The sequence below is a fragment of the Cydia fagiglandana genome, chromosome 5, assembly GCF_963556715.1.
Source record: "Cydia fagiglandana chromosome 5, ilCydFagi1.1, whole genome shotgun sequence".
Taxonomy (NCBI): domain Eukaryota; kingdom Metazoa; phylum Arthropoda; class Insecta; order Lepidoptera; family Tortricidae; genus Cydia; species Cydia fagiglandana.
Window position 1 is genome coordinate 1,525,663 of NC_085936.1, and position 18,362 is coordinate 1,544,024.

At 38.8% G+C, this 18,362-nt stretch overlaps 2 protein-coding genes across 2 annotated transcripts in view; both read left to right on the forward strand.

Annotated features, from left to right (window-relative positions):
- Positions 1-6,424: 6,424 nt before the first annotated feature.
- The window catches only part of LOC134664294 (phospholipase B1, membrane-associated-like), a 46,226-nt gene continuing 34,288 nt past the window's right edge, over positions 6,425-18,362 (forward strand). Inside the window, exon 1 of the mRNA XM_063520857.1 lies at positions 6,425-6,707. Coding sequence (XP_063376927.1) covers positions 6,627-6,707 — 81 coding nt within the window. The 5' untranslated portion in view covers positions 6,425-6,626. The remainder of the gene's footprint in view (positions 6,708-18,362) is intronic.
- LOC134664670 (uncharacterized) lies at positions 8,758-11,412 on the forward strand. The gene is made up of 2 exons (XM_063521415.1): positions 8,758-8,761; positions 10,753-11,412. The coding sequence occupies exons 1-2, from the start codon at positions 8,758-8,760 to the stop codon at positions 11,322-11,324; spliced, it is 576 nt and encodes a 191-aa protein (XP_063377485.1). The 3' UTR covers positions 11,325-11,412.

Consider the following 18,362-nt stretch of genomic DNA (forward strand, 5'->3'; position numbering starts at 1 on the left):
GCATTTAACATCAGGTGTTCAAATGCTTAAATAAAACCAGATTGGCCACTTGATATTTAATTTGAATATTCTCTACAGATGCACCGGATATTCGGTTACTATCCGGTATCCGGCCAGTATTTTAATATCCGGCCGGATACCGGATAGTGCCCTATTATCCGGCCGGATACCGGATAGTGCCCTATTATCCGGCCGGATACCGGATAGTACCATTGCTTGATTTCGGAGTAAACAAATTGGATTTAAGAAACAGTCACGGTCATAATCGTACTTGTTTATTATTTTAAAACAATTTAGAGATTCCACTGACTTCGAACTCATTTCGAACCTAGAAATGTGTCCTCGTGATCGTTCACTTAGAAACAGGTCAAAACTGCAGAATGCGCACCTGAAAAACCGAAATGTAGGTGCAGCTCCGCTGGCCGAATATCCGGCGGCCGGATACCAGATATTCGGCCGATGGTCAGGCCGAATATCCGGTATCTGGCCAAACAACTATCCGTTGCACCTCTAATATTCTCATATCGAGTTAACATTCCCATCCCTAGCTGTCTTGTATACAAGACAACGGCGACGAGGAACATGAAAAACGTTGAAAACTGGAGCAATTTTTTTGATTGCCTTATTATAAAAGAACGGATTTATTTATCTGCTTTGAATGCAATTATTTTAAAAATCAAAGACCTAAAACATTAACACGAGTGTAAAAAAACTTTTTGCAAAAAAAAGAAAACCGACTTCAAAAAGGATGAAATAAAATATTATCCTTTTTAAGTCTATGCGTTACCAACTGATATGTTTGAAGTCGGTGCCAAGCCAACTTTTGAAGCATACCATGATTTTGGTGCGATTCGATAAGGATGTACGTTGGATTGCCTTACACGACGACAATGAACATACTTTCTGTAGATACAGTCGACGTTAAAAATATCTTTACACTTTTCGTCTTATTACAAAGGAGTAAGGTGCAAAAGTATAAACATATATTTGACGTCGACTGTACCTAAGAACACACCTCAGAACACACGATCAAACCTTCTTGGTACAGTACCATGTTTGTCGGCACGCAAGCGTGGGATTGGGACGGAGTTATTTCCCGTCCGTCCCTTATTCAGAGAACTACATTTCAAAATATAAAACAATTCAAGGAATTTACGTTCTTGCCAAATTTCACCTAAAACGGTTCAGTTGTTTAGCCATGAAAAGGCGACAAAGAGGCAGAAAGAATTACTTACACATTTATAATAGTTATTAGTACAGTTCTAATGGGATTTATAGTCATAAAGCTGATTATTTTTGACGGGTATTGTTACTACTTGGCTTGGCACCGACTTCAAACATATCAGTTGGTAACGCATAGACTTAAAAAGGATAATATTTTATTTCATCCTTTTTGAAGTCGGTTTTCTTTTTTTTGCAAAAAGTTTTTATTTTTCAATTTTTAGTTTTAACGCATTGTTAAGAGCGCGACGCATGAATGAAAAACAACATCATGATTAACACTAAATTTCTGTACCTACTTTAATAAATATGTAATAAGGAATTTTCTCGAGTCCGTTTGGGAAATTATAATTCCTGTCACTACACTAAATCCATCCTCCGCCTCACCACTGGCCCAATCCCTCAACCCCCCGCTCACTCTACCTCACAACGCATCAACCCCTGATCCATGAACCCCTCGAACCAGCAGCCCTTCAACCGCCATTCCCCGACCTCTTAACTCCTAACCCTAAACCCCGATCAGTAGCCTTACCAGCTTACCAAGAGTTTGACATTGATTTATTCGCTAGCGTGTGTAACTTACTGTCTTTGCATCTCGCTCGTACTGGCATATTAGTGCGAGCGAGATGCATAGAAAGTAAGTTAGGAAGACGTTAGCGTCGCTAACTTAGCGAATATGTCAATGTCAAACTCGTGGTAAGGCTACACTTGCACTACATCAAATTGGCGGTTTTCGGAAGCAAATGCTCGAGTTACTTTAGAAAACACCGAAATCACTTTACACGTGCCTTTAAAAACTGAGGAGTTCTCTCAATTCCTCATGGATTCCATCATCAGACCAGAACCAAAAATAATACGGAAACACCTTGGAGGTAACTCCTTCCAAACAAAAAAAGAATTACTCAAATCGGATCACAGGTGCCGGAGTAATCGCTGAACACACAAAAAAAGAATTACTCAAATCGGACTACGGATGTCGGAGTAATCGGTGAACGTACATAGGAAAAAAAAAAAAAAATAGCCACAACCGAATACAGAACCTCCTCCTTCTATGAAATGGAAGTCGGTTAAAAATACTACAATTGATGTTTTTTCACATTTACCGAGCGGTTGAATTTGTGTCTTGTATACAAGACAGCGGCGCCAGTGTATCGTTCTATCGTTGTCTTGTATACATGCCAACGGCGGTCAAAGGGTTAATGATGATGATGATGATGACGCTACGGGATACAAGTTAATTTATAAGGGTGTCAAAATTTGTTTCATATTTTACCCCGACATTATCAAAACAAATGACCAAGAGCTTCCATTTGAGTTAGCAATACTTCAATAGGTACAGGTAATAATTAAACATTAGCAATGCTAATACTAAAAACAATAGACCCATCAATAGTTATGTAATGAATACTCGTACAATGTGCGTAACGCTAATTTTGGACCATGGAGTAAAATTATCTATGACACCGGGTCACAGGGCTCTATATGACAGTGATGCAACTAGGTAGTTAACAATATAAATAAATATACGAAATCAGTATTTTGAATTTTTGACTTAGGGCCACTTGCACCATTCACTAACCCGGGGTTAACCGGTTAAATCATGGAGTTACCATGGTTACCAGTACAATTTGACACTGGGTTAACGGTTTAACCGATTAACTCCAGGTTAGTGGAATGTTTCTTTTACTCCGACAACCTCAAAAAGGCTTTTGTTGTGGGTATACTCAGAGACTCTAGTTATATTTTATAGTAATCTATAAACACTTAGAAAAAACCCATGACCCCTCAACTAATATCTGTGCTCATCAAACAAATAAATGCCCTTACCGGGATTCGAATTCAGGACGATAGGCTTCATAGGCAGGATCACTACCGACTAGGCTAGGTAGTAGGGTGGTCCTATATTTCGTCAAAGTTATTTTAAAATTACATTAGTTTTTTAGTTGTAGATTTTACATTAAGCGGGTGCCCCGTAGAAACCATAACTTCGACAAATAACTCAAATAAGGGCCACCCTAATAGGCAGGTCATCAAAATTTATGACCCCATCCATCTGTCTATCAGACATCTATCCCATTCGACTATGAGAGAAAATCGAAAAGAAAAAATATTACTATTCGGCGATGAAATGAGTTTCAGATACTGTTTGTAATTCATATATTGTGGGCATGTAGCGGCATATATTTTACTGTATCTTTTGTCAGCACTGCTGACAGTTACGACTTACGAGCTTTCTTTCTCGTCTTCAACTTAACCAACTGACTTTGCACCCACTTGGCAGTAACAATGTATGCCAACGCCATACTTGACACAGTTTTTGGCGTGAAATCTTAACGTGGTCGGTTTGTTTGTTCGGGACGGGCATTCTGTACTTACATGTTTGATAACTTTATGATTGATGTAAGTAGGTACGTGCTTTACTCGAATAGTATAAGTGTTAATCATAAAGGATTTAGGAGATGTATTTCTATTCTAATGAAAATAACCACAGACTCTCTAATCTGTATTGATGATAGTCAGGTATATTGATAGGTGAATACCTTTTGAATAAAAGCAAATAAAATATTTGTGACGTCCCACGGGTAAAGGTACCTTATAGCGGTTGGCGCTTACGCTATTATTAACGCCGCTCCAATATTATTGTGGCGCTATACGACGTAAGCGCCAGCCGCCATAAGGTACCTTTTGCCGTGGAACGTCACATTTTATCTTTTTATTATGATTTGCACACAACTTTTACATCACATCTAGGTACCTACATAGACTATAGTATAGGTACCTGCTTATAAAGTAGGTAACTAACCCAACTATAGATTTTATTTCAATGGACAGGAAACCGGTAATATTTATTCCACTTAGGAGCAATGTAAACCGGGCAATTTGTATGATGATCTCTGACGTTATTTTAATTTGTGGGATTAGATTGACTTTAAATGCATTTTAACCGGTTCGAATCGGTGCGCTATTATAAAGTTACTATTAAGTTAATTAACTCAATATACTTAACTTAGTTAGATTCCGTATTAGCTAACTCTGCACAGACTTTGAAGTGACAAATTAAGGAAGAGCTTAATAGCACATATTTCGTTAATTCTGTGCAGTGTTAGTTTGGACCGACTGCAACTACCAAACAAAAAAAAACATTCCGACAAAATTATTTGAAATAATATTTTAATATGCTTTTGCTTTCCTACCGATCGAAGTAAAACTTTTTAAGCAATATAAGAGCATAATTAAATTTCAACGCATTTCCTTTACAACCTTCTAATAAAAAAACGTACTTAACTTACATCCTGTTAATTTATATTACTTAATTATAATGTCTTTAATTTTTATGCAACTTTGTCGGTACGAGCACTAAATGTTGTAAAATTGAGAAATAATACAAATTGTACGTACATTAAACAAACTTGCTTAAAATAATATTTCACATATGCCCTTGATCTTTTACTAGTCCAATGCCAGCAAATCTAGATCCTGCGATCTAGGTATCAGTCGTTCAGTCGTTCACCTTAGAAACCGGTCTTAAATTTGGTCAATATCAAACAGATTATAGACATAACATAACGCTATAAATAGAAACCAATGTGTTTCTACACTCACATCTACATTGCTAATGTCATGGGCCTTGGTTTAAGCAATGCTCAAGTAGCAGAACTTTTCCGAAATTTTCATGATCAATTTCAATGCAAGTTTCCACTTAGAAAGTTCCTGACTGATTATTTTTTTTATTTTATTTTTTATTAGAGATAAATCACAATTACATAATATTTTGATCCAAGAGCATCGTTAAACCAGCATGGTTTGTCTCGATACTCCAGATATAGTTTATCACTGAATGTTATTAACTGTAACATCACTCATCAGGCGTCTAGGGATGGCAATAAACGTGCTGAAAAACTACTGAGAGAAGTTTCATGAGAATTTTGCAATTTTTGAAAACTCTTTGGCACATTACTAGGCATAATGCATACCGTATCAGTCTACATGACAGAGATGTATATAGTTTCCTACATTTATATTTACTAAAAGTTAATTGAAATTAAAAATAATCGAGGTATATCTACTCGGATTGAAAGTTCCGCAAAAACGAAGAGCAGCGACAAAACTTTAATTGCGCGTTGATGTCGTTTGTTCTATTTCTATAAAATGAAAAGTGGAAAAATTACTGCCGTGGGTGAGACTTGAACTCACGACCACTGGATATTGTTTTGATGTCAAGTGTTACCTACCTAATTTCATTACATTCGAATTCGTCTAATTGGTGCACGCAAATTGATGCATTGTATGTATTATCCTGCCCTAGTTGAGTTTGTAATTATTACAAAATTACAAACGTATTTGGACGATTAACCTTGGTTTACTGCAATTACTTTAAGATTAGAAATTAAATAATCCGTAGGTATTTAATAATAGTAATAATAACTCACCTACAATGTTATACCTGTACAGTACCCTTTACAATACTCATTGGCCGAGTAGGCGCGAAGCGCGAGCGAAACGAGTTATTTTTAGCTTGGGCAAAAATACTTTCGTATGACTTTTCGGCTGGTCAAGCCGAAAAGTCATATAAATAGACTAGAGAAGAGAAATAGTTTCGGCGTGTCATAGAAAAATAATTGTTAGGCGCCCGGCCCGGGCCCGGCCCGTTCTAGTGTGAGTCATCCTTTTCATTGAAAAAATTATTAGCCGAAATAGTAACAAAATAACTGAACTTAGGTAGGTAATAAAACAAAATGTTGCTTAGATCATATCCTATACCTAGCCTCCTAAGGCCCAAGGTCCTACCTATAGTCCTTATTCAGTTCGATGAAATTCAAATCATATTCAATTGGAACAGAGTCGCATTTGTTTTGTTTCGTTCAATTTTCAAACAAATCCAAAATCTACTCTATTCACTGCACTAAAGGTTCAAATTTCAGTGGCAAATTCTGGATTTTTATTTGTTTGGCTGGGCCTTAGGAGGCTAGATATAACCAATTCTGTAACAACTGTTCATTACCGGTCTGTGACAGAGGTAATAAACCATATTAGCTCGCAACTCCCATTTTTTGTATTTACACAAAATATTTATGGTTTTTATAGAATAATGTGCGGTTACGAAAGCAAACATTTCTTTTAGTGTAAAAAAGCCGCCAAACTCGCCCTAAGATAGATACAAAGGACCTACAAATTAAGGACGTGATAACGTCCATCGCGGGGGCAAAATAGCTAGAGGCCGGGGCCCTATTGCGCCATGGCGTCTGGGCGCATGCGCGCATGCGCGAACATTTTCCCGCCATACGCCGCCCGAGCGTCCGCGTCCATAAACAAAACCTTTATTTTTTTAATTTAAAAATGTAAGATGTTATTGTTTTAATTTATTTTTTGTGTTATTGAAGTGCTGTGTCGTGATGTAGGTAGCCATGTTTTTGGGGATTCTGCTATTGCTGAGCGAGTGCACCGCACTGGCTTTTAACACCAGCGATGTTAGCCCTCGAGATATGGTAAGTGTATTTTTAAGACACAAGAAACTATATTGTCCATAATAGCAAATCTTATTAGGAAAAAGCGGTAAATATTTATTTAGAAATACCTATAGGAGCGCAGAGACTTAAATTTCGCGCCTTTTTCTACACGAAAACTTTATTTTTCTACAGACAGGCTTGCCAGAGTGTCCGTATTTATTACATTGATAGCACATGAAACTATGTAGTTAGTATAATTAAGTTATTTTATATCATTAATACAAGTATTCAATATATTAAGCGATCAAATACTGTAATTAATTATATTGCATGTTAGGATAGGAATATTAAATGGATTACATTTCTATTACATATGTAGTTAGTATAATTAAGTTATTATATATCATTAATACAAGTATTAAATATATTAAGCGATCAAATACTATAATTAATCATATTGCATGTTAGGATAGGAATATTAAATGCCGTTCATTAACTTTTATTTTATGCAACAGTAAGTAAATATTAATATTGGTAATTAGTAATCGCAATTTATTGATAATTCAGGTGTAAGTCGAGTGCCATAAAGATTGCCTAACCTTGAAAAAAACAGTGATTCTCTAAAAAGTTATCCTCGCAATGTTTTTATTGTTTTCGATTTTCTTTTTTCGTCAAATTTTGATAAATAGAGTTACCTATTTATTCTTTATCTTAGAAAAACGTACATATTAACACAATAAAGCACAATTTCACCGTATGTTAAAAAATAAATTTATCTGAGACGAGGACGTTTTTTATATTAAAATTTCATATTTACACCGCCTAAAATAAAAAGCTCTACCTATGTATAATTATTTCATTTATGATTATTTTTATCAAAATCTGTCGAAAAAAGCAACTTATAAAAATATTGACATCTACATATACTAATGGATAAATTTAGAAGAACGTAAAAAAAGTATAAACGCAAAAAAATGTTTGAAATTACTTTAGGTGCTGTTATCCAGTAATTAATTTGTAATGTATGCCGTCTTTCTCACATTAGCCCAGGCAACGTTTGATAATGGCAGGAAAATTTGGGCAAGTATTATACACGTTTTGGTTGTATTTTACACGTTTAAAATAACCAAGTTCTCGTATTTTATTACCTTGTCCAAGTGGTTCAATAAATTTGTCCGTTTTGTCACATCACCGCAACAAAGTAAGAAAGATGCGAGAAAAACTACAAGATATCATTACGACATACCATTTCCCGTGGCACTAGAGTCACTGGATTACCAGAATCTACAGTGTGATGTCACGCAGATCACTCACTTCTAGATTGAGCTTTTGTGACGACTTGCGGCTACGACCACGCGATTTTAGTATAGGTAAGAGCGCCGTCGCATTACGACCGATGGCTGCGTATGTAACTAAATTATAAATAGCAATAAACTTTCTATAAAGTGGAGAGATTCACGGCATAGTATAAACTGGCAAAGTATAAAAGGCTATAAGAAATCTATTTTTCATCACATTTTGCTCATATTTGGGTGGTATTTCACGCAGGTTTATTGCGAATAATAGTAACGAAATCGAATGAGAGAAAGGTAATGGATAAAAAGCAAGCTATTATAGTGAGTTGTACTTTCAAAATAGTGATATTTTTTATGTTTAAAAAAATAATTTGAATGCTCTAATAGCTCATTTGACACATTTTAGCACTAATTACACTTAAAAAAATTATTGTCTTCGTTGTGACGAAAAACGCCGTGTTTATGGGCATTTTAAGAAATCAAGCGCGGTTGCGCTTGTAAATTCGACTATGTGTCAAATGTTTAAAAAAACAAAACCTTGTTTAGTTTTTACGGTTTCATTTCAGTTTTCAAAAATTGAAGTCGGTTAAAAATAGAGCACACGTCGGAATTTGCAAGCGCAGCGACGTAATGCAGTGTCTACGCGAGGCGGTCCCTATTATGTCATAAGCGGTTGCCTTGTAGGCTAGACCCGCGCAGTTTATATGGACAGGACAGTCCGCGTAGAACGGGTTTCAATTATATAAACTTTATGAGTAGGGGACGGTGCCCTAATTTTATTCTGGTACGTGGTTATGGGTTTGATAGGCAACTACAACTATGCTTCAACCAGCATAGAGATAATAATTAATGTTAGAATACCAAACATCGGCTCTAATTAACTCACATTATTTTATAGACGGGACTCGCCTATAAATGTTAGTTAATATGTGTTCAAAACGCAAAAAATTTAAATATTATATGCAAATATGGGTTGCACGACCCATATTTGAGTAAAATATTATTATTGTTTTTTATTTTATGGGTTGCACAATGAACAGCAATCTTTCCTTATTAACCGACTTCCAAATCCCAAAGGAGGAGGTTATCAATTCGGTTGTATGTTTTTTATTTTTTTTATTTTTTTTATTTTTTTTATTTTTTATGTTTGTTACTTCATATCTCCGTCATTACTGGACCGATTTTGAAAATTATTTTTTTGATTGAATGTATATGCATACAGATTGGTCCCGTTTCTGTCAAAACCCAGTTCTGATGATGGGTTCCATGAGGAATCGAGGGAACTCCTCAAATGTTAAAGGCATACATATAGTGATTTTTGGGTTTTTATCATCAAATCAAGCATATACATCCAAAAGAGTGACATTTGATGAAGTGGAACTGCTGATGATGATCAGAACGGAACTCCTCAACCACGCATAGTTCACGGTTTGCGATTTGTCCTCTTCGTTATGTTTGTTAAGCAAGTTCAGTTTTTAATGCACATTTTTGTCAAGCTCGAGTTCTGATGATGGGATCCATGAGGAATCGAGAGAACTCCTCAAATCTTAAAGGCATGCGTATAGAGATTTTTGTATTTACATCAGAAAATTAAGCATTTTCATTAAAAACTGTCGCATTTGATGAAGTGGAACTGCTGATGATGATCAGAACAGAACTCTTCAACGACGCATAGTTCACGTTTCGAGATTTTTCCTCTTCGTTATGTTTGTTAAGCAAGTTAAGTTTTTAATGCACATTTTTGTCAAGCTCGAGTTCTGATGATGGGATCCATAAGGAATCGATGGAACTCCTCAAATATTAAAGGCATGCGTATAGAGATTTTTGTATTTACATCAGAAAATTAAGCATTTTCATTAAAAACTGTCGCATTTGATGAAGTGGAACTGCTGATGATGATCAGAACAGAACTCTTCAACGACGCATAGTTCACGTTTCGAGATTTTTCCTCTTCGTTATGTTTGTTAAGCAAGTTAAGTTTTTAATGCACATTTTTGTCAAGCTCAAGTTCTGATGATGGGATCCATAAGGAATCGAGGGAACTCCTCAAATATTAAAGGCATGCGTATAGAGATTTTTGTATTTACATCAGAAAATTAAACATTTTCATTAAAAACTGTCGCATTTGACGAAGTGGAACTGCTGATGATGATCAGAACAGAACTCTTCAACGACGCATAGTTCACGTTTGGCGATTTTTCCTCTTCGTTATGTTTGTTAAGCAAGTTAAGTTTTTAAGCCACATTTTTGTCAAGCTCGAGTTCTGATGATGGGATCCATAAGGAATCGAGGGAACTCCTCAAATATTAAAGGCATACGCATAGATTTTTTTGTATTTTCATCATAAAATCAAGCATTTACATTAAAAACTGTCGCATTTGATGAAATGGAACTGCTGATGATGACCAGAATAGAACTCTTCAACAACGCATAGTACACATTTGGTGATTACGAATTTCGATTTTGACTTGGACTGGGTCCCGGACTCGGACCCAGAACCGGACTCATACCCGGATCCGGTTCGGACCCGGACCCGGACCTGGACTCGAACCCGGGCTCGGACCCGGACTCGGACCCGGACTCAGACCCGGACTCGGACCCGGACCTTGACCCGGAAAACCACTAGGATACCTTAACTAAATAAACCACTATGATTACCTACCATAAAATGTGTAAGTATATAAGTATGATGATGCCAATCTTACTAGCCCCTCCCGCTTAAACCCCCGTACACCGCACCGCATGGGCCGTTAAGTGGGTTAGGTTAGGTTTGAACTGCGATCGCGGAGAGGCGCGAGCCCGGGGTGACCCGAAAGCACCTCAGGAGGTGGCGAAGCGGCGCACCGAGCTGCTAAAAGACGCGACGGAGATATGGGTGCAGCGGCTCGAACGGCCGAGGGCTGGCACCCGCACTGTAGAGGCGGTGCGCCCTGTCCTTCGGGACTGGGTTGAAAGACGCTCCGGTGTCCTTACTTTCAGACTAACGCAGGTACTGTCGGGGCATGGCTGCTTCGGCAGCTACCTGCACAAGGTTGCCCAGAGGGAACCGACACCGGAGTGTCACCAATGCGGAGCCGACGTAGACTCGGCCCAACACACACTGGCTGAGTGCCCAGTTTTTGGCGAGGAACGGGAGGCGTTGGTCGCCCAGGTAGGTCAAGACCTTTCGCTGCCAGCCGTAGTTCAGGCCATGCTGGGCAGCGAAAGTGCGTGGGAGACTGTGCTCACGTTCTGCGAGCACGTCATGGGAGACAAGGAGGCGGCCGAGCGCGAACGGGAAGTCCGGGCCGAGGCTGACCCAATGCGCCGCCGCCGCATAGGCCGCAGACGTGCCGCTCACGAGCGGAACCTGCCGCCCTGATGAGAGCCAGCGGGCGGCGGACATGGGGGCGTCCCCGCCCATGACGCTGGCTCCCGAGATGGTATGCGCAACCTCGTGTTCCGGAAGCGCTTCCACAGGTAAGATCACTAAAAAAAAAATAGGGGTATGGATCCTAGTCAGGATAGCCGCTGCGGGGTCGCGGACGCATTGCGCGAGCTTCCCCGTAACCCCGCAACCATAGCGGCGAGAGGACACCATGGGGTTTAGTGGGTAGTGGGGCCTCTTTACAGCCCTGAGTCCCACATAATCGTCCGGGTTTCTCCCAGGCCCGGCGGTATGCGTAGACGCATTCCCCATGTAAAAAAAAAAAAGGTTTGAACTGCGATCCTCACAGAACTGAACTGCTATCAGAGAAGTGGGTTAGGTTAGGCTAGAACTACGACCCTTACAGAAGCGAAATGCTAGTAAAAAAGTGGTTGGTTTTACCTCCTTTTCTACATAGTGTACCATCTACAATAATCTTTCACCGGCCCCCATAGAAGTCGGTTTTTTTTTCTTAAAAATTATATTTTTATCCTGTACTTAGTGATAAAAAATCGGCGGTACCAAGGTAATTACTAAGAATTGATATATTGGTGAAAACAGTCCGCCAAAAAAATACAGGAGCTTAAACTTTGCCAGAACAGATTTATATTGATGATTAAATGCACATGTGAATATCTCGAAGCAACATGTAATTACAGTAAAAGGGCAGACGATAAATAAGAGAGGTGGCAATCAACCCATCACTGTAGACCAGCGGTCGGCAACCTTTTAGCAGCCAAGGGCCACATAGTAGTTAACGAAGTCGATGCGGGCCGCACTTTGGTTATAATTGACCTTTCTTCAAACAAAAACGTCACTTTTGACACTTGTTTGACACTGACATATCTATTCCATATCTAGTATTTGACGTATCTCATTGTTCGAATACGGCTGATTGTCGTTTGTCGGGAGGCTCGCGGGCTGCAAGCGAGAGGTTCGCGGGCCGCTTGGGGCCCGCGGGCCGCTTGTTGCCGGCCGCTGCTGTAGACGATGAGAAATCCATTGAATTTAATATTCGTGATTACTACCTATACTGCATTTAAATAGATTGTTTACGCATTTAATTTATTTAAAAGCCCGCCGTCGAAAAGCCGGCATCAAACGACAGTTTTGTATGTAAAATTTCTACTTGCTCCTATTTATTAGTAAGTAGGTACTAAGAATAAAAATAATAAGTCTAAGTAACATTAAAGCTCTCCAAACGACATCTAAGTGTTGGATCTATATCCCCACACAAGCCTATCAAAAGACCGGGATTTATAGACCCGTAAAATCCAAAATGGAGTTAAATATAATGAGAATAAAATTTCTAGTAGGGTCAAGCACAAAATTATCTGTTATTGGCGGTAGGCCGTCTGTTATTACAATCTGAATGAATAAGGTTACAGATATTGGATATACGGTATGTACCTAAACTAACGAAAAACCTTTACTCAAACCCGTTAATTTGTAGGTCACACTGAGCGACTTTTACTATGGCACCGACCCCGAACTCGCGAAAAAAATTTGGTTGTTTCGTACATTTTGCTGGTTTAGCATTGAAATCTTCTATTTCGGGGTTGTTGCCATAGTGAAAGTCGCTCAGTGTGACCCATTCATTAACGGGCTTGAGTAAATGTTTTTCGTTGATTTACATACTGAGCGGCTACCGCGAAAACCGAAATTCGCAAATTGCGGGGATCTTTCTCTTTTACTCCAATGAAGGCGTAATTACAATTAGTGACAGAGAAAAATCCCCGCAATTTGCGAACTTCGATTTTCGCGCTTATAGCCCTGTATACTACTTAAGTTTAAGACTTGTTTAACACATGTTTTTAGTGTTTGTTAGTCACCTCGAGTTACAAAATAGGCTTTACGATTACGATGCGGGCTTTCCTGTTGCCAGTTTACGAGGCTCCGGTAGTTTATAGAACGCAGTTTCATCATGAGAACCAACTAGGATTTTCCGTTCTATCCGAATTTTAGTGTCATGGGTCATGGTCCGCATTGTTTAACTGCCAATTCGTAATAATTATTGCAAATTACGTAAGTAACTACCGAACATGCATCGGGACTGTTGTACCATGACATGAATACGTTTTGTTTACGTTTTTCGTCAGGCTAACCTACTATAGTCCTGTTGTCGGTAATCAAATGTTGCAATGCAAGTTTAATTTGATCCATTTCCCGGTTTCCGATTCAGCTGAAATTTGGACATAGAGCTGATCTGATGATGGAAACCGGAGTTGGCCTGTGGTAAAACAACGAAACCTAATTGTGTTTGGGGTTTTTAGAATTGTCTCGATGAGTTTGAGATTAGTTGCCTGTGGAAAGAAAAGTACATTCAGCGATAAAAGCTTGTACCAAAAATGATATTTTTGCCACAACTTATTTAGCATTAGAAAACAACTACGCGAACTTGACGGGTCTTTTAATTGAAAAACGCTTTTTAAAAATCAGTAATTACTTAATAATGAAAGCAGAAGAATATATAAATGATCGTTCATGATTGTTACATATATTTGCCCTGACTTATTTTTAAAACGTGTTTTTTTAATTAAAATACACTTCAAGATTGTTTACCTTTTTTCTAATGTTAAAAAAAACGAAGTATAATTATTGCAAATTACGTAACTACTACGGAACATGCATCGGGACTGTTGTACCATGAACGTTTTGTTTACATTTTTCGTCAGGCTAACCTACTAAATTCAATTAACGTAACTATCGAAGTATCGATAAACATATTGCATAATGTGGTAAATAGGTGATATACCTACTATAGGACGAGCGCTGGTGGCCTAGCGGTAAGACTGGTAAGAGCGTGCGACTTTCAATCTGCAGGTCGCGGGTTCGAACCCCGGCTCGTAGTAGGGTTTCTGGATTCTCGGCCTTTTTGATTTCTCGAGGCACGGGAATTCTCGACCAGGATTTCTCGAGTTTCTCGAGTATCTCGAGAAATTTTGAAAATTGTAAAAAACACCATGTTATTTTCATTTTTTTGCTTTTTTACACGCGAATCGTAGGTGAGATCAATAATCAAACGTATAGTAAATTTTTAGTCACCATAAATTGCTCTTTTCAATAATCACAAATTCAACAACAAACAAAAACTATACTACTATAGGTGCTGGCGTGCGCGACGGCGATGTGATATGCGGCGATAATATAGTGTATATCTTTATCTTGACGTGTATATCTTAATAAATTTAACTTGATGTGACAAACTTACAGAAGTTTTACTACGTAATATTAATACTTACTGAACTTAACAATGAAGCTGCTACAGTTGAGATATTCTGGTAATAGGAATATATCGGGATGATTTAATTTATCAATAGTAATTTAGTTTTGAGGTTTTTGTTAATACATCCTAGGTCCTATAGGCAAATTTTGCATTAGAAAGAAGATACGAGATCTTGACGTCCTAATAAAAAGTTATGTATTTAAAAACATTTTTGAAAAATAAATCACGGCAAATATGTAACAAATACACATCATATACGATATTTTATATTATTTTGCTTTCATAAGTATGTAATAGTAAAAAATAATTTAATAGCGTTTTTCAGTAAAAACACACGCCATGAATGTCACAATAGTTCAAAAGTTTCAAAACATGAAAATCGATTGAAGCCAGAACGCTAGGGAACGGATTAAGGCAGTTTTTTATTTGGTTGGTTAACTACCTAATAAATGGTTAAGTACCTGAAAATGTAAAAAAAAACATTGTTTACATTAATTTAACTATCTAAAGAAATACACTATATATAGGTACACACCACGTGTTATACGCGTTTTCTTTTTACTTATCACAAGAGATTTATTTCTCGAGTTCTCGAGGCATAGAGATTTTTTTTCCCGTCTCGACTTAGGACAAATTTCTCGAGATTTCCCGCCTCGAGAATTCTCGAGCAGAAACCCTAGCTCGTAGTTAGGTACCAATCAGTTTTTCGGAACTTATGTACGAAATATCATTTTGATATTTATCAGTCGCTTTTCGGTGAAGGAAAACATCGTGAGGAAATCGGACTAATCCCAAATAGGCCTACTTTACACTCTGGGTTGGATAGTCAGATGGCAGTCGGTTTCCTAAGAACTAATGCCTACGCCAATTCTTGGGATTAGTTGCCAAGCGGACCCCAGGCTCCCATGAGCTGTGGCAAAATGCCGGGACAACGCGAGGCAGATGATGATGAGGTGATGTACCTACTACCTAGGTAGGTATCCATTTCCAGTCACCTATTCCATGTTCAAGCGTCATCAGTCCCGACACCTGTTTGCCACGGCCGCCATGGGCACATTACACCTGCCAGGCTCGTGGTCGTATTTGCCGCTCCCGTATTGGCTTAGGGCGCGAGTACACGGGGCCGCTTCCGCGTCGACACCGCACCACCGCCGCACCTCCGCGCTTTGTACACGAGATCTCCGTGCCACACCGCCGTGTCGCACCGCCTCCGCGCCGACACCGCACCGCCTCCGCGCCGACACCGTGCCGCCGCCGAACCTCCGCGCTATGTATGCGGTGGCGCGGCGGCGGACTTTACGCGTCTCGTGTACATAGCGCAGAGGTGCGGCGGCGGTGCAGTGTCGGTGCGGAGGCGGTACCGTGTACACGAGCCCTTACGCCAAGCGCGCACCACGATTTTAATTTTTGCGACACGATTTTAGAATCGCGCTGTAATTTATCGCAGAAAATTCGGTGCGCGCACTGCGATGAAAAAGTCGACGATTTGTTCATTCTCGACATGGATGTCGTACCAGTCGCTTGTCGTGAAACAATATGCAATCGCTGTATGACTGAGTATTTATACCACAAAGGTGATCTCCTTCTATTTCTATAATTAAACGGTCAACATCTAGCGTTTCATCTTGTAACTCCATTGGAAAAGCAGGTTCCGATATGTTGACGCTTGGAGAGCGAAATGCCGACTGAGGTCCCGGCTGCGATTTTATTATCGCAGTGCGCGCGGGGCCAACAGCTTCGTATGCTGCAATTCACTTTGCGACAATCGTGTCGCGCGCTGTCGCGGAAAAATGTAACAAATCACAATTTTAAAATCGCTGCGTTTTTTTTGTCGCATATGCGCGCACCGCCATATAAACCCATACGTTACATTTCTGCGACTAAATTATCGCGCGACAAAAAATCGTGGTGCGCGCTTGGCTTTACACATCAGCCACGAAAAACGTTGTCGCACCACCTGACACTGATGCTTGTGTAGTCTGTAATAGACTTGAAGGCCAATAATGATGATTCTATGTTAAGTCAGCGTCAATATAAACAGAACAACACACCATTAGGAGGTGAACGAGCAGACAAATCGCCTGATGAAAATCAATTACCTGAATCACCATCGCAAATAGGCAGACGAGGCAAAATGAAATGTCATATGTTGATGCAACGTTTAGGTATTATTTTGGATGCACTAAAAGTTTGGTAACAGTCTTGTCTCTGACATTTGATAAATTGTACGAATATAATACTTAGCCTCATGAAGGTCGATTAGTTTCGACATTTTTTTGAAGTTTTATCAAATTGATTAATCTAGCCTTAAAACTACGACAATCAAATGATAATCACTCCTACCTAAACAAAGATCCAAGATTTTGTTTTTGTCGGTTATTATATGTATACTAACTACTAATATTATGTAGGTATAATATTGTAGGTCATACATATAACTTTGCGCCCCTAAGTAGTTATAAACGTAAACAATAATCATGATTTCCTTAATTATCGATCAACACGATCGATAAACGTACCTATATGGTTACGCTTGATCACGAGATAAAATAATGCACCAATCATAATATATAAGACATACTTAACGCATAAGACGCTTTTTATCCATTATACGAAGATTGATTAGTTTTAATTAGGTAAGTGCGAATTTATTTTTGCTACTAAAAACGCACGTAAATAGCAAATGTATGAACTATAAACTATGTATAAAGACAGAGCTTTAGTGAGCTGATATTTTTCTTTCTATCTATTTTGCAAAAAAATACCCCAACAAGTTATTTATTTATCTTTCCGTTTTTTTAGGAGAAGGGTTGACCTTTCCCTTAACAGAAATTAAAAAACCTTTACAAGGCTGCGCCTGAGCCTAACCTGAATTATATTAAAACGCGAGCCGCTTGATTTATCTACCAATGCAGGTGTGTATTGAACTGTCCCGCGATAACAAAGAGGAATGGCACTGTTAGGCCCCACATCTGGCGTCTTTCGAGCGTCGGCGTCTACAATTCTATGGCCGACGTCGACGCAACGTCAACGCAGCGTCGACGCAACTGCGCCGCGACGTCATTTTCCATAGCGCTGGACCGACGCCGACAGACGCCGACGCTCCAAAGACGCCAGATGTGGGGGGGCCCTTACACGCACAATGCCTAGATTTATTGTAGCTCAGCCGCGGAAAAGGAGCACTAGATAAACCTATCTAAGTTCTAAGCTATAGCCAGTGCCGAAGAGAATTTGCAAAATTCCCATGAAATGTTGTCGGTATTTTTTCTGCACGTTCCAAACTTTCTTACAGTTAGTTTCTATGAATTCTATGCCATTTGAAATATATGCCAATTAGTGACGAAAAAATTAAATGAAACAGTCGTCAACAGTTATTAAGGACATTGAGTTCTACAATCCCTAATTTGAACGCAAACTTTCTAAGTGGAAACTTGACTGAATTTTCTCATGAAGGTTTCCAGAAATTCTGGGAAATTTTGAGAATGTTCTTTAAGTTCTGCAACTAGCACATTGCTAAAACACATTGCTAATTAGTAATTAGGAATAGGATGTGCAAATTACGCGAGCGAAGTCAACCTTCATGAAACTCAGTATATTATATTCGTACAATTTATCAAATGTCAGAGATTAAGACTGTTACCAAACTTTTAGTGCGTCCAAAATAATACCTATAAATGTTGCATCAGCACATTCAGCACATGTCATTTCATTTTGCCTCATCTACCTACTTATTAGGTTAGGTCGATGTCTGGCGGTTGCCTAATATT